This window comes from Malaclemys terrapin, chromosome 2 (genome assembly GCF_027887155.1).
Source record: "Malaclemys terrapin pileata isolate rMalTer1 chromosome 2, rMalTer1.hap1, whole genome shotgun sequence".
Taxonomy (NCBI): domain Eukaryota; kingdom Metazoa; phylum Chordata; order Testudines; family Emydidae; genus Malaclemys; species Malaclemys terrapin.
In genome coordinates this window covers 120851056-120879014 of record NC_071506.1, presented here as the reverse complement: position 1 = coordinate 120879014, position 27959 = coordinate 120851056, and the positions used below count along the sequence as shown (strand labels likewise).

Sequence of the window (27959 nt, the reverse complement as noted above, 5' to 3'; positions counted from 1 at the left end):
GCACCACAAACACTTATTTCTTTCTGCTGTGCCGATTTAATTTTTGTCTCTTCATTTACCAGGATTATTGCCTAGCAAGGTAAGTGCAGCTCAAAATTGTTTACTCACCTCTAACTAATATCCATTGTAAAATATCAGCAAGTGGGATAGAAAGGCTGATAAGAAAAAAAATTAATATTTTAAACTGCTGCACGTATTTCTTTTGTTTCATTCAGTAGAACTTTTCAGTTCCATCCAAAGCCAATTGCTTTTCCTAAGTTACTTTCCTCTCCACGGAAACGGTGTATGGTAAATAGTGAATAAGATCAGGCAGCCGTGGTTGTAAAGAGTAGGAATGATTAAAATCTTCATACTTTCTGTTGTAGAAATTACTTTCCCTGTGTTACAACAGACTGATTGTGTCAAGGCACCCTTCATGTGTGTTCTAGGATTTAGACTATTAGATTGTTGTAAGAGCCTTTGCTGCAGAAGGAATTTTCCTGTCAGTTTCTATATGGGTGTGTACACTCTGCTCTGCTTTCTGTGTACTATGACTAATCCTGACTAGGTTGCGCTGTGGGGCTGGGATGTTAACCTAATAATCATTTTGATTTTCAACCAGGCTGTTTAGTCTCCTTAATTCATTCCTTATATACTAGGCACAGTACATTTTTTGGTTCAATTTGTCTCCTTTTCCCAAAGTTTCTTTCTCTTTCATATCCTCTGACACAGGACCTTATCCTTCTTCCAATAAAATCAATGTAAAACTCTTTGCTCACACTGAAGTCAACAGAGCAGGCCTGTGCTTTGCACAATTTAAAGAAATTACAGTTCAGAGGAGATCATATCTTTCACATGTTGTCCTTTATACATCACTGGATGATCTGCCAATAGGAGAACCAGTCTTATTTTCTTCTTCTTTTGAAAAGGACACACAAAAGCCTTCTAGTTCTTTTATACCTTTCTTCCTTAATATAAACCGGTTAAGGGTTGAACTGAGCTCATTTTCGTTTTAAAGGTCAATTTCCTACATGTCAAGCATGGACATGGGAGGTTGACACTATTTATTCTGCTCAGTGAAAACTTCCATTCCGTTTCAGTCTTGAAGTGAAAATATTGGTCATATTGACAGCTCCAGAAATTCAAGTCCAATCATTATTCCCAGGATTGTGTAGATAGCAGCAACACAGGGTTCCACCCACTGCCCACACAAGGGTGCCCCATGCTTCTTTTGGGGGACTGCGTCTCAGATAGATGGTCCTTCTCCATGGCTGATTTAACTGCTTCTCCTCTACTTAGACGGCCAAAAAGTATGTCTATTTGGTAGTTCTTGTATTGTAGTTTACTGTCTTATAGTTATACTGTCTAACTGGCCTGAGACCAAAGTCATTTCCCACAGAGCACTTTCACAACATTGCTTATTGCTGAGTCTGATTCAGCTGGATTCAAAACAGGAGATGCAGAGATTAAGAGCTTCCTACCATCCAGGTCTCAACATGAATATCAATATTCTCCTGATTATTATCTATTGTAATGGGGTATGCTACAGGTAGGTCTCTGATTAGGTTTGCTTTTCCTTTACTCTCTGTGAAGATTTTTTGTTGCATTCAGGAATGAAGTTAAAACTATGTATTGCACCGAGAAACTTCTTTCAGTCAGGAGTCCTCAAACTTGTTCTAAAACCTTCCAGCTATTTTTGGTATTTGAAGCTTTTCTATAATGTCTTGTCCTTCCATTTAAAAAAAAAAAAAAAAATCAAATGCAGGGTCACAAGCTGACTGTGCTTAAAAGATGCCATTATGCCTTGGGCAGCTGTACAAGTGCTGACCTATTATTTCTGTAGGGTGTGGAAGGAAGGATGCAGCAGGAGTCTATGCTGCAGTTTTTAAAATCCCGATTCAATTTTTTCTTGACTCCTCCCTGTGATTAATGGCTCAACAGCTGGGGCTCTCTATAGTTTGCTTCTTTTAGAAATGTACCAGTGTAGTCTTTCTAGGTCTGCTAATGGGCCTAGTAGATGTCCCAAACGTCCTCTCTTTAGCTATTCCTGTTCCCAAGGCTTTAAATGGCAGGGAAATGAGGGACATTGCCCAAGGTTCTCCAACCTTTAAAGGGTCCCGATATTCCATAATATTTAATACAGTAGCTTCCTTTCAAACATTAGATATCAAGTCAAAGCCTCTAAATCTCATACATCTCTGATAGGAGAACCTCATTCACCTGTAATCTGACCATGGCTGTTCCGTGTGAAAGGATATTTAAAACCAGGGACCTGAAGATATGGGTAGAGTTTGAAGCTGGTTCTGCGTGATGCTGAAATGATTTTGTTAAGGAAGATAATGCAGACTTTGAATGGTTACCTTAAGCTTTCCCTCACTTTGAGGTCTTTAGCCTCCTTGCTTCTCTGATTCACATTCTTCTGCCTTCTTTTTGACCCAGATAGATTCTTTTCTTCTGATCCCATCTTTTCCCTCCCTCAGTCGTTCCTCCACCTTGATCCCTTCCCTCTGAATACAAAAGATCAGTAGATTGATCATTCCGATCTGGACACAGGGTAATTCTTCTTCCCTATTTTTTATAATCTCGGTATGGATCCAAGGTGTGTCCTACCATCAATAGGGATCATAATCTTTGCTAACAGTCTGCCAAATCATTTGGGTGTGGGGGATGGTGAGGCCTCAGCAGATCTCCCAGTCTCTCTTGGACCTGGACTAATTACTATCTTCAGATCTGGTGTGCTGGGATTCCATGGTTCAGAGGAAACCTACCGTGTGTGTCTTTGACTCCTGTAGGACACCACAGTACTTTAAGTTTAAAGATTTGTGTTGGGTCTGCTGCTGTGATTTGATCACAGATGTTTATCCAGACTGATCCAAACCTTCCATAACATTTGAATTTTATCTGGCTCAAGGTTTAGGGTGAAGTTCAGGCTGGGTACTTTTACAAACTCATTCATCCACCCCAATTAGTGCAGACAAGAGAGTGCAATGGGCGTCATCAGAATGAAAGTGCCTTTTGCTTCCTCCCAGTGGGAATGCTCAGGAAGCAAGAACTAGCCCAACCCTAATACTGAGTAACACTTGCACGGCTCCAGCTGGAGTTGGGGAGGCCTGGGACATCAGGAATGGATTCCTGCACTTTCAGAAGGAAATAAAATTACACCCTTGTGGGGAAAGGGTATTGCTGGGGGCTCTTTCCTCTTCCCCTTCACTCCAAATGCCAGAAGGAAGGGTGGGGTTCAGCCTTTTCCTGGCTCCATTTTCAAGAGCTATCAGCCAAGGAGGTTTGTCTATAGACACACTGCCCAACTCAGCCACTCCTTGGCTAACTATCATTCATTCAGGAAAGTTCTTGCCCACCTACTGGGACAGGGGCGGGCAAACTTTTTGGCCTGAGGGCTGCATGGGTTTTTGTAAATTGTCTGGAGGGCCGGTTAGGGGAGGGGGTTGTGGCCCAGCCCCCACCTCCTATCTGCCTCCCCCCCCCCCCGGACTCCTGACCCATCCAACCCCCATTCCCTGACGGCCCTTCTGGGACCCTTGCCCCATCCACACCCCTCCGCTCCCTGTCCCCTGACTGCCCTTGGATCCCCGCCGCCCCATCCAACCCTTCCTCTCATTCCTGACACCCCCCAGGACCCATTCCCCATCCAACCACCCTTTCTCCCTGTCCCCTGATAGCCCCGCTGGAACCCTTGCCCCTGACTTCCCCCTGCTGCCCCATCCAACCCCCCTCTTTCCTGACTGCCCCCCAGGACCGCTGGCCCCATTCAACCCCATTTCCCCCCCGACCACCATCCACACCTCCACCCCCTGACCACCACCCCAAACTCCCCTGCCCTCTATCCAACCCCCCCCAGCTCCGTGCCCCCTTACCACGCTGCCTGGAGCACTGGTGGCTGGCAGTGCTACAGCCGTGCCACCTGGCTAGAACTGGGCCACGCTGCCGCCACTACCACACAGCACAGAGCACCGGGACAGGCCGGGCTTTGCAGCTGCGCTGCCCCAGGAACTCACAGCCCTGCCGCCCAGAGCATTGCGCCGGCGGCGGAGCGAGCGAGTTGAGGTTGCGGGGGAGAGGGAACAGCGGGGGAGGGGCCGGGGGTGAGCCTCCTGGGCCAGGAGCTCGGGGGCCGGGCAGGACGGTCCCGCGGGCCGGACGTGGCCCGCGGGCCGTAGTTTGCCCACCCCGTACTAGGAGCTCAAGTGAGACACTGTATGTGCTCTGTGCCTTTCCTGATGTGATTCCTTCATATTCTCCAACTTCTCCCTAGGACATCATAAACCTATCTCTAGTGGAGACTATCTGTGATTTCTGCCTGCCCTAAAAACTCCAAAGAAGAGTAATACCCTACCAGAAAGAACAGAACCAGATGAAAACCTTTTTGGTTTATAGCCCACAGCAACAATCTTTGATATATGCAGGTGGAAAAAATGATGGATTTGGCACTATTCTTCCAATCCCAATACAGTATCTTAGGGAAAATGAAGACATTAGAGCCTTTTGAAACAAACATTCTACGTTTTATTGATGGCAATCAGATCACTAGAAAAAAGAAATTATAAATGTTGAGTAGTTTATCATCCCCAAAATAGAATCTATTTGGTAAAAAGCCTCTCAAATAGGACTAATTATTGGATCAATATACAGTACAATGAAAGGTTCTTCATGCAATACTTCCAATTTTCAGTAAGGAATGCACTTGACTACAGAAGAAGCGTGAATCTTTGTGACCCTGCCAGCAGGTAGCGGATCTTGGGGGACAACTACTGCACTGGTGGGGTGCAAAATAAACTTTATTAAGAAAATGCAAAAACAGGGAAAATTCAATAGTGAGGGGTACGGGGTTTGTTAAGGTAGACAATTGGGGAGGGGTTTCTTTTAGTAAATAGGGTAGGGTGTTTCAATAGTGGGGTACAATACAGTGGGGTCCAATACAGTTGGTAACCAATTAACACTGAAGTATAAATGTAACAGGTAGCTAACAGTTCCTATGTAAAGGGTGTGTCACAGCAGCATATAACCAACTAACAGTTATGGGTAAAATGTATTAAATAACCAACAACTCTAGGTAAAAATAAGTCACAGTGGTGTAAATGTAAAATGTGAGGTGTGTTAGAAAAAGGGTAACCAATGGGGTTTTAGGCTAGACTTCAGTAATACAATTGAGGTTTGGCAGCAGCAGGAGCGGGGTGAGCACGTGGGGGAAGGGATTAAAAGAGAAAGAGAGAGAGAAAGGCGATGGTAGAGGAGTGAGGTTGGGGGATGGGGGAAGAGGAGCACGTGGTGGAGCAGAGACCAAAGGCAGAGGCGCTGCGGAGGGAGATTTAAACTCAGGGAGACAGAGAGAGCAGACAGGCTGCAAGTTTAAACAGCAGAGAGACTGCAACGAGTGACTGGGGAGCTTGGGGGGAGACACGGGCAAGCTTGGGGGGGGCGGTTTAGGGCAGCGGGAAGACAGACTTAACCACAATTATACAGAACACAGTAAAATCTTATCTATGATCTAACTTAACCACGACTACAGAAAGTAGCAAGTAACAGAACACAATGCAACAATTTTTTTTTAAACCTAACTTACAGAGCACAATACAAACAATTCTTTAAACCTAACTTAACCACAGCTATGCAAAATGAAATTACAACTTATCTAGACTAAGAACCTGATTCTAATAGGTGCACCTTACACTATGCAGCTTCTTTGATCGGGAGGGGGATCAGTTCCGGAGGCCAGAGTGGTGTGTGCCCAGGGTACAGCCCCGGGAGGGTGGGGGGTTAACTAGTGGTGGCTGCGGCAGTGGGGTGGCTGCAAGCCGGCAGCCCAGGATATAGTCCAGGAAGGCACAGCCTAGCAGCGGCACAGGCTTATTTCCAGCAGCAAAGGTGCTGTGGAGCAAGAAACAGATTACAGATACAGACCAAGGAGTTAGCTTGGGTCTGTTTGCTGGGGAAACAAGGCCAGCAGCTAGGACAGGGGGAATTTGCAAGAGGGAGTTCTTACCAATCCCCAGGACAGCAGCAAGCACAGAGACAGGAATGGCAGTAGCATTGGAGGATGGAGAGAGGACTCGATTTGCTTACAATAATCAGATCTCGAGGCACAAATTTGTTGTTCGTGGGAGGGGAGTTTAAAAACGCTCAAAAACAAATGAGAGCGTGGAGAGGGCCCCCCCAAAGACCCCTAGCTGATCAGACCAGGTGGCAAAGCAAGGACCTTCTCCGAGGTCTGATCAGAAAATGTCCGGCTTTAAAGGCAAACTCAGGCAGTTTCCCACCAGTACTTTTGATTGGCTCCTCTTGATACAGGGGAGGAGAGAAGGCAGGGAAAGGCTGCAGGTAAGTATAAGCATGCCTGGGCATGTTCTGAGCCACAGGTATGACTCATATGCTTAATTAGTTGGCCACTTCAGGTCTTGCATTTCTGAGCAGCGCCTCCCACACCGAGCCCGGGTCTGAACAAAGGAACCAAACAAAGAAGCAAGAAGCCCCCTCCCTAGGCAGAGCAATGGCTCCAGTTAGTCTGTACAAGCCATTCCTATGAATAGGGCTGTGACTTTAGTTAGCAGAATGGCCGGGAGGGGCGGCCACACAGGACAAACAGAAAGGAGAGGGGAAAAAGGAATGCAGCAGGTGGACAGCTGTAACAGACACTTTGGTCATATCCATTCATGTTTCTCCAACACTGGTGGAGTTAGCAATAGAGATGGAAAGGAAGGATTTCAAAGTCATGTGTTGCAGCTTTTACTGGAATAAGGAAGAAGAGTTTCACTCAATTTTTAAAAATATTCGTACTCTTACTCTCTGGAAATCAAGTCAGACACTTAACTCACATGCATGTCCACAGTCGAATGATTTGCATTAAGTATGAGAATAATAATTCTATTATGGCTTTGTAGAATCTTTTAGTTACAATCTGGAAGGACCAGATTCAGGTATAGTATTCTATTCTGATGGTGAATAGTTTAGCATTTAAGAAGAAAATCTTTCAGACGAGTTGCACGTTTCATTCTACATTTTGGTAAGTCTTGCCAAGGAGGCCAATTGTCCATTGTCCTTTTTGATGATGTCACACGTGTACACCAACTCCCAGTAGCGCATGGCTGGAACATGTTACTGAAAATGAAACAAAATAATCCCTACCTTCATTATACCAGAAACGTGGGAAACAAGTTAAAATGTGTGTGCTGGTGGTGGGGGAGGCGTGTATGTAATAAGGCAGGCAGCCTGGGAAGGAATGCGGGTATGTGATATTTTACACACACAAAAGTGAATGTGTGTAACTAGCAAGTGCATAAGAGAGAGACTCTAGGAGAAATAAAAGGACAGTTTTAACCTGTTCTTTCCTCCCTGTCTCTTGTAACTGTTCTATATTCCCTGTTTTGTTTAAAGTGGCGGTTGAGCCCTAAACTACTACTGAAAAGGCAGCCTGGCTTTTAGGGTATGGAGAAGAAATTTAAATAGTTCAGGGAAAGGAAAAAAAGATGGAGAAATTTAAAAGCTAATAAGTCAAAACAATAAGTGCTTATAAATCTTTTCTCTGCTATTTTCTATGAATGCTTTTCTCACAATGGAAGGATACACTGCATAACCTTTGGACTTATGCAGTCCAACTTAAAAAGACATTTATGTAAGAGCTCAATACAAAATGTAAAATGAATGAGCTATACTCTACTAGGAATAAGCCATGCCTGTCTGTGGGTATGAGTGTGTAGCATAGATTTGGTTGCAATTCTTGGGTGGTAGCAGACACGTGGCTCTCTTCCTTATGCCTCAAAGCATTTAAGGCACATTTCCAATGCCATGCTATGCACACCACAGTGTGGCATACAGATGTGGTAAAAATATGATAGAACACTCATGGCATATGTTTACCAAAGTATTTGGTATACTTTGAAAGGTTGCTGGGAAACAGGTGCGTCTTGCAAGGAAATTAATCTATTGCCAATATTCACGGACGCTGAGAAAACCTTGCAAGAATGCAGTATAAATTAGGTGTGTTTTTTAAACGGGGACCTAGTATGATGCCATTTGATTGCTTCATATAATTAAATTGTGCAATACATTTCAATAATCTTTTTACATAGCGTCTTTTAGACTAAAGATATCTCCAAACGCTTTACAAAAGTGAATCTAGAATTACATACAGAAGTTAATTAAAAAGAAATCAAAGCTATTTTTCTTATAAAAGGCCCTCTCTAATAAAAAACCTTGACTATTAAGATGACAAGTTAATTCTAGTATACAGGAGACACTAATATGCACACATATGTATTCCCATAAATTTTACAAATACTATTGTTTATTTTAGAAGTTTCTACTAAACAGCAAGGGCCACATTTTCAAAGGGTCCCCTATGCAGCATCTCTCTGCATATACACAGCAATGTGCATGCATACCACACCCATACCACACCTACACAGTTTGTGCACCCAAATGTTAGAATTTACACAGTCAGAAGTCTTTGCACTTGCTATGTATATGGAGGTAACTGTGTACAAATTCTTTCACAATGTGCAAAAAAAAATAATTTGCTACATGCAATATTGAACAGGTACCTGATTACAGACAGTCCATTGTCCACATGGCTAGTGGTTCTCATTGCAGTTCCAACATACTCTGTTGCTACTTGGGATTAGGGTTGCCAGGCATCTGGTTTTCGACCAGAACACTCAGTTGAAAAGGGACCCTGGTGGCTCTAGTCAGCACAGCTGACCGGGCCGTTAAAACTCCGGTTGGTGACGCAGCGGGGCTAAGACAGGCTCTCTGTCTGCCCTGGCTCTGCACGGCTCCTGGAAGCAGCCAGCATGTCTCTGAGGCCCCTAGCCGCAGGGGTGGCCACGGGAGCTCCACGCGCTGACCCCACCCCAAGCGCTGACTCTGCAGCTCCTATTGACCAAGACTGCAGCCAATGGGAGCTACGGGGATGGTGCCTGTGGACACAGGCAGTGCGCAGAGCTCCCTGGCCCCTCCATCTAGGGGCTGCAGGGACATGTCGTCCGCTTCCAGGAGCTGTGTGGAGCCAGGCAGGGAGCCTGCCTCAGCCCCACTGTGCCATTGACCGGGAGCCTCCTGAGGTAAGCGCTGCCTGGCCAGAGCCCGCACCCCAACCTCCTGCCCCAGGTCAGAACCCCCTCCTGCACCCCAACTCCTTCCCAGAGCCTGCACCCCCAACCCCTGCCCCAGCCCTGAGCCCCCTCCTACACCCGAACTCCCTCTCAAAGCCTGCACCCTGCACCCCCTCCTGCACCTCAACCCCCTGCCTGAGCTATGAGTTCTCGCCTGTACCCCAAACCCCTCATCCTTGGCCCCACTCCAGAGCCCACGCCCCCAGCTGGAGCCCGCAGATCCTCCCGCACCCCAACCCACTGCCCCAGCTCTGAGCCCCCTCCCGCACTCTGAACCCCTCCAACCCCAGCCCGGAGACCCCTCCTGCACCCCCAGCCCCACCCCAGAGCCTGTACTCCCAGCTGGAGCTCTCACAACCTCCTGCACCCCAACCCCTTTCCCCAACCCAGTGAAAATGAATGAGGATGGGGGAGAGCGAGCAATGGAAGGAGGGGGGAATGGAGTGAAGGGGGGCGGGGCCTCAGAGAAGGGCGGGGCCTCAGAGAAGGGCAGGGCAGGGGTGTTCGGTTTTGTGCAATGAGAAAGTTGGCAACCTTAATGGGATCTTTTCTGGTTATGACAACAGAGATGTAAAATAGCTTAGTAAATGTTTGAGAATGCAGCAGAGTTTCAGAGCCCAGGTCAGCTGACTTGGGCTTATGCTACAGAGTCCCGGCTCTCCGAGCTCTGGTCAAGTGAAAAAATTCCTCCTTGGGCTGGAGCCTGGGCTCTAACACCCGGTAAGGGGGCTTCAGGGCTTGATGTCTTGGCTTAGTATTCCCTTTGATCTCTCTCTCCTCAGCCTTGACAAAACACTGTGATGTGTCACTCAGGGTTGGGAATGAGTAGTTATAAACCTGGCTCTTGTGTTTGAGTGTTTGTTGGGATGCTTCTTATCGAGGCCTTGTATTGCCTTTCCTGATTGATTCCTTTAACATTCCCTTTTGATCTAATTCTATAGCAAGTAACCCATAACAAACAACCCAGAGAGAGAGATGCACTGTATTCATACAAAACAATACAAGTATTTCCTAGTTCATCTCAACCACATAGCTAAGTGACTTTTGTTAAGGTCTCAGGGTACAATTCTAGTCATACAGAAGTCAATGGCAAGATTCCCATTTATGTCAATGTTTCAGACTTTCTGTTTTTCTGTCTCCTTCTGTGTTACTTCACAGAAAAACAGTGGAGCAGTTAAGGTGAGTTTTTCCACATTTCTATCTTCTAGACATCATAGTATTGCGGACAGATCTGGCCCAAATTAACTCAACCAATGGGCCATATTCTTCTATAAATCCAGAGGAATGCTTAAATCCTACTATTCAAATTAGACTAATTGACTACAGTACAGCTGAGGAACACCTCCTTACACCAGGGCTGAATTTGGCCCAAATCTGTTCCCAATAACTTGACAGTCTACAAGATCAAAATGTTCCCAAACACTTTCATAGCAAGAACCACATTTTAATACAAAGATTGTCTCATGGACAATCTCTTCCTGATTTCACAGATCACCTAAACATCCCTGTGGCAATGGCAGTAATTGCTTACATATAAAAATCGTAGGAAAGCAATTGCAATGTAAATAGTTGGAAATGATAAGTCAGCACAATAGCTGGGATTTCCATAGGAACCTAAGGGAGTTTGGTACCCAACTCCCATTGAATTTCAAAGGGATTTAGTTTCAAAAGGATACAAAATGAACTTAACTCATTTAGGCTTCTTTGAAAATCCCAGCCTACAGGACCAGCCTGCTCTTTGCTGAGCACTAGTGAGGGGGCCACCAGTCACCATCTGGGAATGGGAACTTCTGCTCTAGAAGATCAACATGCACAAAAATTCATCGTAGGTTTTGATGGAACAGCTCATTGTGAACCAAGAGACACAAAGGTCAATGAAACAAAGGGGTGTTTCAGTGTCAGGGGTACCTCAAGCACAGGAGAGGTACCTTTTAAATCTGTGTAGTTTAATTGTTTACATCAAAAATAGATTAAATACAGATTTGGCCCTTTGTGCCTCAACATGCACTGTTTTATCTTGATCTGACCAAACTTCCCCCGCTTCTTGCTGGTGTTATGATGAACAAATCAGTGTTGCACCCCAGAAATCTTTACAGCATGAGCAAGTGGTAGATTTTTTAGTTACCTTGGTCTTATTTTTTTCTGTTTCAGGAAAATGGCTATCGATGCTCTGCGTCTAGCAAACACTGCCTTTGCAGTTGATATGTTCAAAAAATTGTGTGAGAAGGACAAAACAGCCAATATTGTTTTTGCTCCACTGTGTACTTCAACTTCTCTGGCTCTGGCATATAAAGCTACCAAAGGTGACACCGCAACCCAAATGATAAAGGTGAGCCGCTACCTTCACTTTTAGGTACAAAAGTATGCAACTGGCCATTATAGACTATATATTTACTTATTCTTTTTAAAGTTGAACTCCCCTGCTAGGTAATAGTATACAGTAAAAGCTCTTCCAACATGTGTATGTGTGGGAAAGGGTATGGTTTAGGTCAGGGGTCGGCAATCTTTCAGAAGTGGTGTGCTGAGTCTTCATTTATTCACTCTAATTTAAGGTTTCGCGTGCCAGTAATACATTTTAACATTTTTAGAAGGTCTCTTTCTCTAAGTCTATAATATATAATTAAACTATTGTTGTATGTAAAGTAAATAAGGTTTTTAAAATGTTTAAGAAGCTTCATTTAAAATTAAATTAAAATGCAGAGCCCCCCCAGACCGGTGGCCAGGACCCGGGCAGTGTGAGTGCCACTGAAAATCAGCTCACGTGCCGCCTTTGGCACGTGTGCCATAGGTCGCCTACCCCTAGTTTAGGTGACACCATGGTCTATTACACCAAGGCTTGCATCTCTTTCAGACCAGGGTTTACTCCTGGGGGAATTCTGTGCCTAAAATTTTGTACCCAAAAAATAAAAATTCTGTGTACAATATTTTAAAATTCTGCATATGTTATTTGTCAAAATAACACAATGTTATTATGCCAGTTTCAATTATTTTGTAATTTAAAAATACCTGTCAGCAACTATGTCTATGCAGACAACAAAAAAAGGTCCAGGAAATGTTTTTTTGACAAATAGATTCCTTACTAGACATAGTAATACAGATCTCTGAGTAATAATTCATTTAAACTAAAATACAAAACCATATTTTCACCCAACCCCTCAGAAGGAGTGCAAAGGCTTGGGGGAAATCAGGGTTAATGGAGGAGCTTAGGGAGAGGAAAATTTAATTGCTGGGAAGGAGGCTGGGTGTGAACGTGGAGAGTTGTTGGGTGTGGGTGGAAGAAGTATGGAACAATTTTTTGGTGTGTGTGGGGGGAGGGATTGTTAGGGAGCCTTCACCATGCAGACTCTGGCTGACCCCTTGGGACAAAGTGGGGATTTTCCCCTTGTTATGTTGTAGGTGAGTCTAGCTGTTTTGCATGAATACGGTGTGTGCCTCAGTTTCCCTGTGTGCTGCACCAATACCTCGGTGGTGGGAATAGGGGTGTGTGACTTTGGCTGAGACCTCTGGGGCAGGTGAGGCTGCTCCAGCTGCCTGCACATATGCTATGACTGGTGCCCTTTGTAACCTGAGACCCAGGATGGGGATACAACCAGGTGACGACCAGGTGTCTCTTTGCCCAGGGTATGAGACAAAGACAAGGAGGAGCAATGGGGGTGTTGGAGGTTGGGTCACTGGAAGCTGGGTAGTCTGCTTGGTGGGACTGAAAGAGGGGGAGTCCAGGGCTTCTGGCCCAGAACTCCCCAAGATGGACTTGGCTGAAAGTCACCGATTTCTTTGCTAACAAGTTCTGTTCTACGCTGTGTTCCTGTCAACTAATAAATCTTCTGTTTTACTGGTTGGCTGAGAGTCATGTCTGACTTCGGAGTTGGGGTGCAGGGCCCTCTGGCTTCCCCAGGAGACCTGCCTGGGTGGACTCACTGTGGGAAGCGCACGGTGTGGAAGGGGTTGCTGAATGCTCTGAGGTCAGATCCAGGAAGGTTGAAGCTGTGTAAGCCTCTTGCCCTGGCAACAGTATGCTCAGAGAGGGGAAGATGCTAAACCAGAGTCCTGACTGGCCTCATACAAAGTAGTTCCAGAGCATTGCCTGAGGACTCTGTGACACCGCCCCCCCAGCCTCTCTCATTCAATCAGTCACATCTGCCCGTCTCCATGTGTTCCTGCACCATCCATCGCAGGGATTGGCAACCTTTGGCAAGTGGCCCGTCAGGGAAATCCTCTGGGATGGTTTGTTTACCTGCAGCATCTCCAGGTTGGGCCGATTGCAGCTCCCATTGGTCACGGTTTGCCATTCCAGGCCAATGGGGGCTGCAGGAAGCGGTGTGGGCCAAAGGTTGTGCTGGCCGCCACAGCACAACCCTTGGCCCATTATCTCAGCCCGCCAGCAGATTTCCCTGATGGGCCACGTGCCAAAGGTTGCCGATCCCTGATCCATCACCATGTGTCCTTGCATCCTCACTCAGCCACCGCTCTTCCCCCCCCCATTTCCATGTATCCCTTTATCCCCCTCTCCACTGTCCCCATGTGTCCCTGAACTCCCACTCAGCCACCCTCTCCTCCTGTCCCCATGTATCCCTTGACTCTCTCCCCCATCACCATTTGTCCTTGTGTCCCCAGTCAGCCACCCCTCCCTCCATCCCCATGTCGCCTGGAACTCCCACTCAGACATGCCCCTCCCCTCATGTGGCGCTGCACCTGCTCCCCCCATCCCCATGTGGCCGTTCACCCCCTCTCAGCCATCCAGTATCCCCATGCATTCCTGTATCCCCTCCCCGTCCCTGCACCCCCACTCCCATTCAGCACCTGCCCCAGTCTGTCCCCCCCACTAGCCCTTTTGAACCCAATTCTGTGACCCCCCCCAGCAGTTCCATGCTGTCTGTCCCCATATGTACCGTGCCTCCTGACCTACCCCCGTGGACAGAATGCTGTGAGCAAGGCAGAGTCTCTCTCTTCTTTATCCATAGCTGGGGCTGCTCACACCTGGGAGCAGTTGCTGTATTCTGGCAGCCCCTGGTGGGCAAAAGGAGTAACTGTATCACCTTTCCAGCAGAATGTATTTTCTGTAAAAAAAAATTCTGCACAGCACATGAATTCTGTGTATGTGCAGTGGTGCAGAATTCCCCCAGGAGTACCAGGGTTCCACTGTGGTTTACTGCACAATTGAGACCACTGAACTTTCTGGAGAATGGCTTTTCATTACAGCACAATTCAGCATGATTGGCAATGCCTACTCAGGATAGGCCTGGTGTTTTAACAGCAGGGTGCGTTGCAGAGATGTCTAGGGAAACATGCATAAAACAAATTTTGCCCAAATCCATTAGTAGTACAGTAGAATCTCAGAGTTACGAACACCTTGGGAACAGAGGTTGTTCATACCCCTGAAATGTTCGTAAATGAACAAAACATTATGGTTGTTCTTTCAAAAGTTTACAACTGAACATTGACTTAATACAGCTTTGAAACTTTACTATGCAGAAGAAAAAAATATGCTTTTAATTGTCTTAATATAAAGGAAACAAGCACAGAACAGTTTCCTTGCCTTGTCAAATATTTTTTTTTAAACTTTCCCTTTATTGTTTTAGTAGTTTACATTTAACACAGAACGGTACAGTATTTGCTTCTCACCCCCCTACCCCCCCCCCCCTTTTTTGTCCCTGCTGCTTTGCTCTGATTGCACACTTCCGGTTCCAAATGAAGTGTGTGGTTGACCGGTCAGTTTATACTCGGTGTTCATAACTCTGAGGTTCTACTGTAAAAGTACTTAATTCCATTGGCAATAAAATTCACCCGTTCCCCTGAAAGTAGTCAAGAGGCTTAATGCAGTAGAACAAGCAGTGATGGCCCATGTGGACACAGCTACAGTGCACAGAAAGGTATGTAGTGTACTTTGATGTACTGGTAGTGCCCTGTAGCAGTGTCCACCCTGGGTGCTACTATGTGGCAAACTAGTGTGCCATAGACTCTTCCTTGCCAGGTGCCAGTGTCCCCTAAGATAAGCCCTGATATAGCTCTAGAAGTATTGCTGATGTGCAAACTGCTGAAGAGTCTCCCCCTGCTGGATAACTAACAGGGCTGCAGCTTTACTAACTGCTTCATATATGCTGTAATTGCCATACAGATGTATTTCCTATGCTTAAACAATAGCAATCAAGATGTGGGGCTCTTCATGAGGAGATAATGGGTGAGGCTTGGCCAAGACAATTTTGCTATGGTTACAAAGACAAACTGGAAAGAAGAGAACAGTCTTGGAGCTTTTCTTTTTTCTGTAGGGGATCCGTGTCTCCTTGGTATTTAAACAACATCTCTATAGAGATAATACCCTATATATTAGCCAGTCAAATTTCTGGAATCATCCTTGAACATTTCATCAACCATTTTGTGTGCTCTCTTATACCTGGTGAGGAGTGGCACTTAAAGGGTTACACTTGCAGGGAAATAAATAAGGTGGCAGGAGACATAGTGTATGCACACTGGCAGTGAATAGATTACATCTACAGGGGAAGGAATGATGTGGGGAAGGGGCAATTACACTCTGCTATTCCCTGTGCCTCATTTCAGGAACTTGAAATAGACACTGTAATGACCAGTGGGGAGTCGATGAGAGCTGGGCGGGGCTTTTTATTTAAAGCAGTGTGACAAACTTAATGGTATTGATTAATTTAAATTTAGAAGGCGATCTTCAAATTGAAACTGCTAGAAATTTTCCTCCCACTGTCCAAAAGTGAAAATCAGCACTTACATTTAAAGGGGTAGCAGTATAGTCAATTCTCAGGATTTCGTTGTGACTTTCGTAATATTTGGCGATTTTCTTAAAGCCCTGGCTTTTAAAGAAAGGCGATTAGTAAAAAGCCCCACTGCTTACATTAAAAAGAAAGTTTCTAGCAACTTTGTTGCTGAGAAAAGCATAAAAAGGTGACCAGAGTATACCTGAAAGGCTCAGAAACCAGAAGACAATTAAAAAGAATCCAACACTTTTTTTTTTAAATCTCATGACCTTTTGGAACCTGACTCATGATTTTTGAATGCATGGGCTTTGCATTCCGAGTTAGGTACCCAATCATCAGCTGTATTTTTCATGTCACTGTAGCTGCTGGCATCTGATTATTCTTTAAGCAATTCTGCTTCCGCTCCCCCTTCACCCCCAAATAGTTTATATACCACTGTGTTGTTTAAAAACTGCTCTTCCCTGTTCACTAATTCTTTGGGAGGTGTAAATGCATAAGAAGTTTGAACTACTGATATTTCCTTATCTTAAAGTTATAATTCAATAAAGTTTCTGTAATTTGCTTCAGATTTTTAAAAAGTTGCAGCTGTTCTGATCCTAAGAATGATGTTTTCTCAAACTACAAGTGGTTACTCAAAGTTTTTTTTTGGAGGGATTGGAATTTGTGGACACAGTGACAGCCCAATGCTGAAAAGACAAACTTGATAAGCATCACTTGCATGAGTAGTCCTATTGATTTCAGTGGGACTATTTCCACAAATAACATTGCAGGCTCAGGACTTTAGCTTTATGTGAGATTTGCAGACAGGGCTTATAAGGGGAGAAAGAAGCTTTGTTACCATTGTAAATATAAGGAGCAATGACAGTGGCCAAATACTAGTACTGTTTATTACTGAACAGCTAGGGATTTTAAGCCAAGAAAGACGCATAATATCTTAACATGTTCATTAACAGGCACTCCATTTAGAAGACATCAAAGATGTTTTGTTTGGGTTCCAAACGGTAACGTCTGATGTTTCCAAACTCAGCTCTTTCTTTTCATTGAAAATGGTCAAACGGCTCTATGTAGAAAAGTCTCTGAACCCTACCACGGTAAGTAGTTAAGGAATACATTTGATAGGCTGCTTGGCCAATATATTGACTGGCTCTACAGGCCTTATGGTTATTTTAACATAATAGACTGTCTCTGTTTGGATGTTACTGTGTTGGCCTCAGAATTAAAATGTCTTTATCCACTTAAACTGCATTTCTTTCTAAAAAAAATTTAATCAAGCCAACTTATCAAAATGCCTAGCCTACCGTCGACACTAAACAAGTTACTAATAATCAAAAATCTCTCCCTTTTCACACTATTCTAGTCATTTTAGAAAGTAAGCCCCCTTACTTAAAATTGATATAATGGTAGTTTACTAATTTCCATCTATCTATACATTAGCATGGACTGTTGAAATAAAAAACAAAGTTACAAAGTCAAGTGCTCAGAAATTACAAAATGCCAGAATTAAAGTTGTCCATGCGGCCTTAACTCTGCCTCCTTGTGCACAATCATTAAGATAGTCTTTAAATATATGATCACATCAAATTTTTTCCCTTCGCTGGGTCTCCCTTTCCCATCAAACATAAAGACTTTTCTGTGCCTTGAAGACCCTGCACAACATAGCAACAGTATTAATCAGCTTTAAAATGTTACGGTCTGAAATTGTTTTACTTAGGACAGGGATTCTCAACCTTTTTCTTTCTGAGGCCCTCCCAACATGCTATAAAAACTCCACATCCCACCTGGGCCACAACAAATGGTTTTCTGCATATTAGAGCAAGGGCTGGCGTTAGGGGGTAGCAAGCAGGGCAATTGCCTGGGGCCCACAGCACAGGAGCCCCAGTGAAGCTACATTGCTCAGGCTTCAGCTTCAGCCCCAGTTGGCAGGTCTCAGGGACCTGGGCTTCAGCCCTATGTGGATGGCCTTTGGCTTTCTGCCTTGGGCCCCAGTGAATCTAATGCTGGCCCTGCTTAGAGACCCCCCAGAAACCTGCTCGCTGCCCCCCAGGGGGCCCAGACCCCTAATTGAGAACCACTGACCTAGGAGACTGTAATCATCTAAAGATAGATTTTTAGCTATTTCTCTGTTTTTTCAGGCGATTCTGTGTAGTATCAGTTTCACTGTTTCCACTATAGAGTCAGTTTCACTTTTTTGTTATGGGTCATTTTCCTTGTGATTGTAAAACCACAATAATTAGAATAGGGAGCCAGGGGCAGTCTGTTACCTGAAACTATTTTTTACTCACATCTGGAAACTGACTTAATATCAAGTTAGTGTCACTTTAAATTAAGAAAAACAAGACCAAAGAAAAAAAAGTTCTCTTCCCCCCAACAATTACTCAATAGCTTCCACCAATTACAATTTCTTTTCCCTAATATCAGGCTTGAAGTTTTCAAGTACAAGACATGCTTAAATTTTAATTTAAAGTATTGAGTGGTTAGTGGAAGCTAAATAAAAAAGTCTGTTGTGATATACTTATTTGACAACGTTTCCATCTAATAACACATATTACTACTAAACAAATAGGGTTTAGTAGTAATATGTGTTATTAGATGGAAACATTGTCAAATAAGTAGCACCATCAATTAAGTAATGTACAATGTAGAATGTTAAAATTTTATTGTAATTTTACCTTAAAAAAAGTTAAAAAACAAAAAAAGAAATTGAAAAAGTTAAGTTTCTAGTAGCAGCATTAACACTTCTGCATTGCACATTCGGTGTGATTTTATGCTAAGTCTTTTATGATGAACAGCGATATAAATTATATATATTAAGCTACACATGTTTATCCAGACAAACAGGAGCTGAATTACCACATGCAATACGGGTACATCAACATTAAATCTGGAACCTTAACTTAGGCATTTCCTGATTTTTGGAGACTTTACTGTGCAATTAACTTTGCATTAACAGGGTTTATTTGCATTTAATGTGCCAGATTTTTTTAAAAAGGAAAATCATTAAGGCAGCATCAACTCTCAGAATAATCTCATATGATTAAGATAGTTAAGAACCTTTTCTGCTAGCTTAAACATTTGTGTCAGGATAAGAATGTCGGCTTCCTTACAGCTGCATAAATATTTAAACTACCTGAAATCTTTACAGTAAAAAGGCTTTAAGGCACAATAGGCATTTATGCTGGGTTAAAGATTTGTCACCTCAAGTTCTTCCGATTCAAACTCATGAGTCCAAAGGTGGTGTGTAAGTGTGCCCCTAATTCTCTCACACACACACACTATGATTTATGTATGTCAGGTTTGAAAGCTCAGCTGTTTTTTCACTTGTGTGGGAAAAAAAACAAGTGTGACAATTAAAAATAAATTGTTTGCTTTTTCAACTCACAGCACTCAAAAAATGGCTGAAGAGATTTCATTCAAAATTAAAAACAAAAACAAAACAAAACACAAACAACAACAACACTCCTTTGGACAGAGCTCAAGCACGGAAAATTTCAGCCCAAAAGCTGATTTTTTTCAGAAAGCTAAAATCCAGTGAAAACAAATCATGTAAACTGTTTTTCAGCCTTATTTTCGTGGAGGCCTAATAGCATCCATTAAACTCTTCAAATATATTGTCAGGATGTTGAGGATGTAGATTGTGTGAATAGTCTATTTTTACCAATCATTTGCAACAGGAAGACTATGTATGTTGTGTCATTTTATCATCTCAAATTGTGGTAAGATAGGCACTTTTTAAAGGCCATAGGTCAATTTATTCCCTCATGTAATACAATTGAATCTTGACTCCTGTTGAACCTCTGAGCTGATGACATTCACAGGATCTCTTTGTGTCGAATGAGCCCATGTGGTAGGAATATTAAATCAGTGGGATTGCACCCGGGACGTATTTGACTCTTTGTGTCTTTCAGGAGTTTATCAATGCCACCAAGAGACCATTTCCATCTGAACTAGAACTAGTAGACTTCAAAGAAAAAACGGAGGAAACCAGGCAGCAGATCAACAAATCTGTTTCGGAGCTAACCGATGGCAAGTATAGTTTAATCCAGGAGACCCTACTTAACGTCTCTGAAGAGAAATGAGAATTCTGGTCCCTTGTGACATTTTTTGCTAACATTTTCAGACATAAATATGTAGTGAAAGAAACGGGAACATGCTTTCTTAGTGTGATCCTTAAGATTAATGATGTTAAATATATTCTGACATAGAAAAGATGCAGTAGTGAAACTGAACTAAGGACTAGATTGTGAAAGCCTTCCGTATCCTGGTGAGTAGTTACACTTGACTTCAATGGGTCAATTTGAGAATAATTGCTCTTTGATGTTAGGGGTTCATATTCGGGCCTAAACAAACATTCAAAGGACCGTATTAATAATTTTAATCCAATATCTGACCTGCTTTAAAGTTGTATGCTAATGGCAAATGTTCCCCAGATTCCAAATTTTGTGGGTTCCCCCCCCCAATTCATTTCATATAGGCCATTCATTCCTTGGCCTGTTTGCTGACATAAAGGTGCCAAATGGTGGTGATATTTTCTTATCTGGATATGTCTTTATGTAATAATTGGACTGAGATCACTTACTCATATCAAATAGGCCACCAAACAGCTGTCAGAAGTTAATGATGTTTTGGACACCACCAATGGATACCAGATTTGAATCAGTGATCAGGAGACTAAGGGTCCCAGGACAGAGTGTGCAGAATTCCTTAGGGGGGTTGCATTCCCAGCTCTTGCCAGCTTGCTGCTGAGTTTAGTAGCACAGGGCTTGATAGCACTGTTTATTTACTGAGCACTCACAGGATTTCTTGGTCACTAGTACCCCCAGTGGTAGGACTATGAAATTAGATATACATGATTCAGAGTTTCATTCTTCCAGAACTGGCACAGGTGGGATTGTGCAGATAGCTTGTACTGCCTATTTTGTGCCTAAGTCTGTGCATAAAGAGAAGTTATGAGTCTAGAATGCTGTCAGTCCAGTTCCTTTCGTGACATTGCTAAAATTTTAGAGTGTTTGGAAAACAACAAAAATACCTTTCTATGACTTTAAAGCGTACCATGCAGTACTCGGTAGCGTGCTATAACTGAAACAGCACGTCTTGTTTTTTCCCATTCGTCTGATACCATCTCAGTCTGAAATTAGCAGCAACTAGCTTTGAACTTTGCCTTTTGCTCCCTAAATTACAAACTGTATCTCATAGAAACTTGCTATAGAAGCCTGCAGCTCTCTAGCCATTACCTTTCTGTATCTAGTGTCTGAATGGCTGCAGCTCTCTCATAATAGCACTTGCTATTTATCCTGACCACAATGGATCAAATTCATTAAAATGCATTACTTCCAAGACAGTTACACCAAAGATGAATTTGGTCTACAGTCCTTAAAAATATTCCTTGTAAAAATGTAACCAACTATAAAAATAAAATAACCATCTGTAACTATTTCACTAAAAATGAAAGATCAATAGCTTTTAAGAATTTTTTTTATTATAATATACCCAATATAGGAAAAATCATCTGGATTCCAACACCACATAAAATGCAAAATAAATATTTTACATCATTTGGAAGTTCAGGTCCCCCCCCCCCCAAGTTAGGCTACAAATACTAAAATCACAAGTAGGGTGTCTCCCTCTTGAATTAAATTTCCTCATCTGTGAGTACAGTATCTAGCCAACTCTAGTATTGTAACCTGGCAGAGTAATCAACTATTCGAACAACAATATTGCTGTATTCTATTAATGACGTGCTTTTTTAAAAAAACATGTGCACAGGTAAAATGGAGAACATTTTGAATGAGGGGAGTATAAATGACCAGACTAAGATCCTCCTGGTTAACACAGCTTATTTTGTAACAAACTGGATGAAGAAGTTCCCAGAGGCACAAATCAAAGAATGTCCCTTTAAAATCAACAAGGTATGTTTAAAAAAGGCATTTAAATTATCCTGTTTCAAAGTAAGTAAACGTTTGGAAGAATTGAAATAGAAATCTTCAGTATTACTAGGCTGTCATGGAGCTCTCTACTGAGACTTGTCGTTTTGTGGCCTGGGTGCCTTGAACCGGTTAACATTTTAATGTGTTGGTGGTTTTATATTAACCTTTCAAAGACCCCACCTCATCAGTTTCTATGATCTGAAGAAAGTTACCAGATATATTTTTCTCTATGCTGTGAAGTTTACTACACCACATGTTCTCAACCTTTTTCTTTCTGAGGCCCCCACAACACGCTATAAAAACTCCACATCCCACCAGTGCCCCAACAACTCTTTTTCTGCATATAAAAGCCAGGGCTGGTGTTAGAAGGTAGCAAGTAGGGCAATTGCCTGGGGACCCACAAAGCTAAGTTGCTCAGGCTTTGGCTTCAGCCCCAGGTAGCAGGGCTCAGGGCCCCGGGCTTGAGCCCTGCATGGCTTTATGCCCAGGACCTCAATGAGTCTAAAACTGGCCCTGCTTGGAGGACCCCTGAAACCTGCTTGCCACACCCCAGGGGGCCCCAGACCCCCGGTTGAGACCCACTCTATGACTAGAGTGTCATGGACAGAAAGAGTGACCATTAACTGCCATTATGTGAGTGAGGGAGAAGTGCAATCTCACAGGTAACTGCACCCCAGAGATTGTAACCAAGAAACTGCATCCTAAACCAAAGAGGTAGCCAGTGCAGGGCACAGAATATTGGTGTTATACACTCAGAATGGCTCCCCAGCTCGAGACAAATCACTGCACTAGCTGAAGACTTCAGATACCCTTGAAGTAACCTCAAGTAGCTCACATTGCGGCAAGCTAGTCTAGAAGTTACAGAACAGTAGATCACTGTGGTGGGATTTGTGTCAAAGAGAATGGTCAAAGCCTGTGGCCATGCAGAGACTGAAAAAAGTACAACACACTACAACTAACTCCTGATGATCCAGAGACATCAGCGACTCCATCATAACCCAGAGACTGTTAACAGCACTGGCGAAGGCTAGTCACACCTCCCAGAGAAGGCATACTCACAGTTCCCACCCATTCCTCAGTCTAAATGCTTCCCCCTACCCATCAGCAACACTTCCATTTTATCGGAGTGGAGACACTAAGCCGGTGTTCTCAAGGGAAAGCACGGACAACAGTTTCTGGGTTCAGCCAGGAGGTGGTGCAAAGCTATCTAGATCTTCATGCTAGAGCTTTGGAGCACCTATCTGAAGATCATCTACAAACTAGGAACATTTCAGGCCACAGTATTTCACTATGTCATCTAGTGAAATAGCATGTCCTTGGCTTTTGTAACATGGACCATTATTTTCTCACTGGGTCAATGGTATGTTGGTCCAGCTCAGGATCAGTTAATAGTTTTGTTTGACAGTAGTCAAAATGTTAATGACAGGAAACATTTGGCTGTATCATATGATTGGACCCCAAAAGTTCCTTTCAGACTAATATTAAAACAGTTTATAGAAACAAGTATCAGAGGGGTAGCCATGTTAGTCTGTATCCACAAAAACAACGAGGAGTCTGGTGGCACCTTAAAGACTAACAGATTTATTTGGGCATAAACTTTCATGGGTAAAAAAAACATTTTTTCCATGCATTCCTCCGAGTTTATGGAAAATGTAAGATTCTTTATAAAAAAAGAGGCACTCTTATAGCTTTCCACTTGTAGCAGAGTTGTTGCCAATTTTTTGCTACCCCATCCTGATTATGTTGTACCTCAGCCATTGGCATATCTTCAGTGCCTTAGGCTGACTGATATTGCAATGCCTTTTAGATGTTATACATTGTAATTTACAGTGAAACTGGTACCAAAGGCCACCCATCTGCGGCAACCTCCTGTCTTCAGAAACCTCCCCAAAGTGTCCCCCAGTGTATTAAGTAGAAAGCCATTTCCACCCATGTCTGTCATTCTGGAATGAGGCCAGACAGGTTTCACCGTATATGAAGGCAAACAAATGCCCCAGTCCAAAGAAATGATGCATAGGTACAACTCTCACCCAAGCACACATACTTGCCTTCTTTCCATCCCATTTGTGAAAGAAAGGGGCTGCCAAGTTGTACCCTATATGTTTTACAGACTGAAACAAAACCAGTGCAAATGATGAACGTGGAAGCTACGTTTTGCCTGGGCTACGTAAAGGAATTAAAAATAGCAATCCTTGAGCTCCCTTGCCTCAACAAGCACATGAGCATGCTCATTCTGCTACCAAAAGAGATTGAGGATGATACCACTGGCTTGGAACAGGTAAGAGAAATAGACAAGGTTTAAATGTTGTTTCCAAGGGAAGCATTCCATTTACAATAATTCTGCCTCTAAGGTATATTTTCTGTATTATTCTCAAGCTACTAAGAAGGGAATATTGGTTCCTTAGGAGTTAACCGTCTCCTGCTTCTCTGCACCTGATGTCGTGTTTGTGAAATCGCATTTCCACCTCAGCTAAAGGAAATCACTTGGAGTGCTGTATCTAGGACCAAGTGCTTTTGTAGAGTCCACTAAGTGCCTCACCGCATCTTTAGGCACCTAAATACCTTTAAAAATCTGGCCCAGAGATCTAGTTTCCATGTTACTGTATGTGTAGCCTGGTGATTATAGCAAAGCACTTAGGCCCAGATCCACAAAGGCACTTATGCTTCTAACTTTCACTGAAGTTAAAATTTGCAGTGTATTTGTAGCCATGTTGGACCCAGGAGGTTAGAGAGACAAGGTGGGTGAGGTAATCTTTTATCAGATCAACTTCTGTTGGTGAAAGAGACAAGCTTTAGAACTTACTCAGAGTTCTCAAAGTTTGTCTCTTTCACCAACAAAAGTTGGTCCAATAAAAGATATTACCTCACCCAACCTGTTATTGAAATAGAGGGTTGTTAGAACCTAACTATCTTTGTGGGCATTACAGTCGTGATTATTGGGTTCTCTTATCAGCTCTGACCTGAACTTGTTCAAAGGTAAAAAAAAAAGTCACTTCACTTTTCATGCCTCAGTCTCCCTCATTTGTCAAAGGGTATATACTAGTGCAGGGATCGGCAACCTTTGGGACTTGGCCCACCAGGATAAGCCCCCGGCAGGCTGGGCCAGTTTGTTTATCTGCCGCATCTGCAGGTTCGGCTGATAGTGGCTCCCACTGGCTGCGGTTTCCTGCTCCAGGCCAATGGGGGCTGCAGGCCGAGAGATGTACTGGCCACCGCTTCCCGCAGCCCCCATTGGCCTGGAGCGGTGAACCGCGGCCAGTTCACAGTTCAGACATTAAGGGTCAAGGAACCCCACTTACCTCTGTGCTACTCACTGTGAGTAAAGATCTCAGAATCTGGCCCTAATTGTGTTAGCACTAGCATAAGCACATGCAGTTTTGTGAGTACTATCATTTATACATGGAAGTTGTATTCAGATCATGAGACATCCTTTAATTCAAGTTCGAGATGGATTCCAATGAAATCACCTGCTCTGCACACCCCTCAGACTTTGGGCCAAATAAATTTCTGGAAACAAACACTGACTAGATTAGGGTGACCAGATAGCAAGTGTCAAAAACTGGGACAGGGGGTGGAGGGAAATAGGAGCCCATATAAAAAAGCCCCAAATATTGGGACTGTCCCTATAAAATTGGGACATCTGGTCACCCTAATCTAGATCCAGATCAGAATTTTGAAGCTTGAGTCTGTTGTCTAGTTCAAATGAACATAAGAGTGGCCATACTGGATCAGACCAAAGGTCCATCCAGCCCAGTATCCTGTCTTCTGACAGTGGCCAATGCCACATTTCAGAGGGAATGAACAGAACAGGTCATCATCAAGTGATCCATCTTCTGTCACCCATTCCCAGCTTCTGGCAAACAGAGGCTAGTAATTCCATTGCTCGTGGGCATGGGAATCAAGAGGCCTTGGCTCACATATCAGCTTTGCTTTTTCACTTGCTATGTGGCCCTGGGCAAATCACTTAAGCTGTCCTTCACAATTTCCTTGAGGTACCTACCTCAGAGGGCTATTGTGATGATTACTCACACAGTACTTGTAATGTGCTAAGGACCAGATTATAGTCATTTAATGGAGTTACTATAGAAACCTACACCAGTGAGTTAAACCAGAGTTATATCAATGGAACTGAAATTTACCCTTCGGCATGATAATTACTATATATCAAGGGCAAGTTTAAGTCCCTTATCTTTGGTTTTTGAAGTGAGGAGGACAGTGGGGAGTGTCTTTTTTCCCCTTAAACTGACCATTAATATGCTCCCTTGCCTTATTCTTTCAGCTTGAACAGGCGCTCACTCCTGAGACGTTAGTACAGTGGACCAATCCCAGCGTGATGGCCAATAGCAAAGTGAACGTGTTTCTTCCCAAATTTAAGGTGGAAGGGGATTATGATCTGAAGCCTGTTCTGGAAAGCTTGGGGATGACAGATATTTTTAACGAGAATGTAGCAGACTTCTCTGAAATGTCTGAGACTAAGGGCGTGGTTTTGTCACAGATCATCCATAGAGTCTCTCTGGAAGTAAATGAAGAAGGTGCTGAATTGAGAGAGGTACCAGGATATCGGATCCTGCAACACAAAGATGAATTTAAAGCTGACCATCCATTTATCTTCTTGTTTAGGCATAACAAAACCCGCAACATTATTCTTTCTGGCAGATTCTGTTCTCCTTAAATAGGGCATATCTATTGAGAAAAGCAGAATCCATTTGTTGTGATTCATATTTCTGTAAAGCTTTGCATCCTGAGTACCACCACTGAAAGGTAATCTAAGATGTTCATATATCAAACAGGCAGCACCACATACTTTTCACATGCAGCAGTCATATAAAATGATGCAATTTAACTAATTTTGTTTCACTCACCTAGAATAAGGAATTTAGCACCACACAGGAACGCTCATGTGTTTCATCAGGAAATAACCAATCTCCAGCAACAAACAAACATTCATGTTTCTCTGATGCATTTCATTTTCTAAAAGAAAATTAAATCAAAGTCCATTTTCCTGGAGGAAGGTGAATTGGAATTGCTGAGGGATCTGGAATTTCATAATGAAAGCTGGCTCAGTTTTCTATAAATTTATCTTGTGCTGTATCCAGAATCTTTCCAAAGTGTAATCCTACTTCCAAAAAAAAAAAAAAAAAAAAAGTATTTTGACATTTGGGATAGCTTTGATCCTTCGGTTGACTGTGCACTGGCACAGTGGTGTGCTTGAGTGGAACGTTCTTGGCTTCAGTGAGACTCCATTCGGGTTGGGCAATGTGTCTACACCGTCTGTTGGAGGACTGGGCCTGCCATCTGTAATATGGAGTTAACAATTCTTATTCACTTTCATAAACTGCAGCGATATCTAGGGAAGAAATGCACTAGATAATAAAATAATTAATGATAATACTTACAGTTGTGACCGTAAGCGCCAGATCCTCAGCTGGCAACCTCAGTGGAGCTATGTTAATTTACACTAGCATAGGATCTGGCCCCAGTAGCTTGGAAATTCCCTAATGATGCCCCTTAAATGATGAAATCAAATTGGCAGTGTAAGTTAGCTAAGTGGCAGTGGGGTAGTAGTAAAAAAAAGAAGTGAAGACTGAACTCTCTATTCCCCGAATGAGAAGTGGGTAAACTCAGTTTACCCTCAACTACACTACTGCTCAGTGGCAGTTCCAGCTATGAAGAGCCTATGTTGTGTATATTCTGAAAATGAAAACTGGAAATACTGAATGTACCAAACATTTGCTATGGAACGAGAACTGCCACATGTCTCAGGCTTGTGTTGCCCTATCATTTCTGACTTCAGAATAGTCATTAAAGACGATCCCCACAGTGAATGTGATGTGTAAAAAGGAAATCCAGACATTAACATGGATTAGATTAATATATTTAATTCCTGGTGCAAGAATGGAAAAAATGATATTTTTTTTGTGAACCGGGTCTTCAAGCGAAACATAACAGCACTGTAAGTAGGTTTAATTTCTGGCTAAGGTCTTCCTGCTGCATGTGTTCAGTATTGGTTTACCTTATACCATTCAGAATAAAGCATTATAAAAAGAAGTGTGTGTCGTCTACTTTTAAACTGTTGTTCAAAGGCCAAAAATTGGTTTCTCTTATATTCATGCCCACCGTTTAATCCTGTACTATCTATATTACAGACAGATAGGATCTTCTAGACATACTTTGGATTTATTTTTTTGTTACAAAAATTGTTGTGTGGT

General features: G+C 43.1%; 1 protein-coding gene across 1 annotated transcript; it reads left to right on the top strand.

Moving 5' to 3' along the window:
- Window positions 1-26706, top strand: SERPINB5 (serpin family B member 5). The gene is made up of 7 exons (XM_054020454.1): window positions 1-79; window positions 11256-11433; window positions 16780-16917; window positions 19732-19849; window positions 21590-21732; window positions 23861-24028; window positions 26030-26706. Exons 2-7 carry the CDS (start codon window positions 11260-11262, stop codon window positions 26420-26422), a joined length of 1134 nt encoding a protein of 377 aa, XP_053876429.1. The 5' UTR covers window positions 1-79; window positions 11256-11259; the 3' UTR covers window positions 26423-26706.
- The last annotated feature ends 1253 nt before the right edge of the window (window positions 26707-27959 follow it).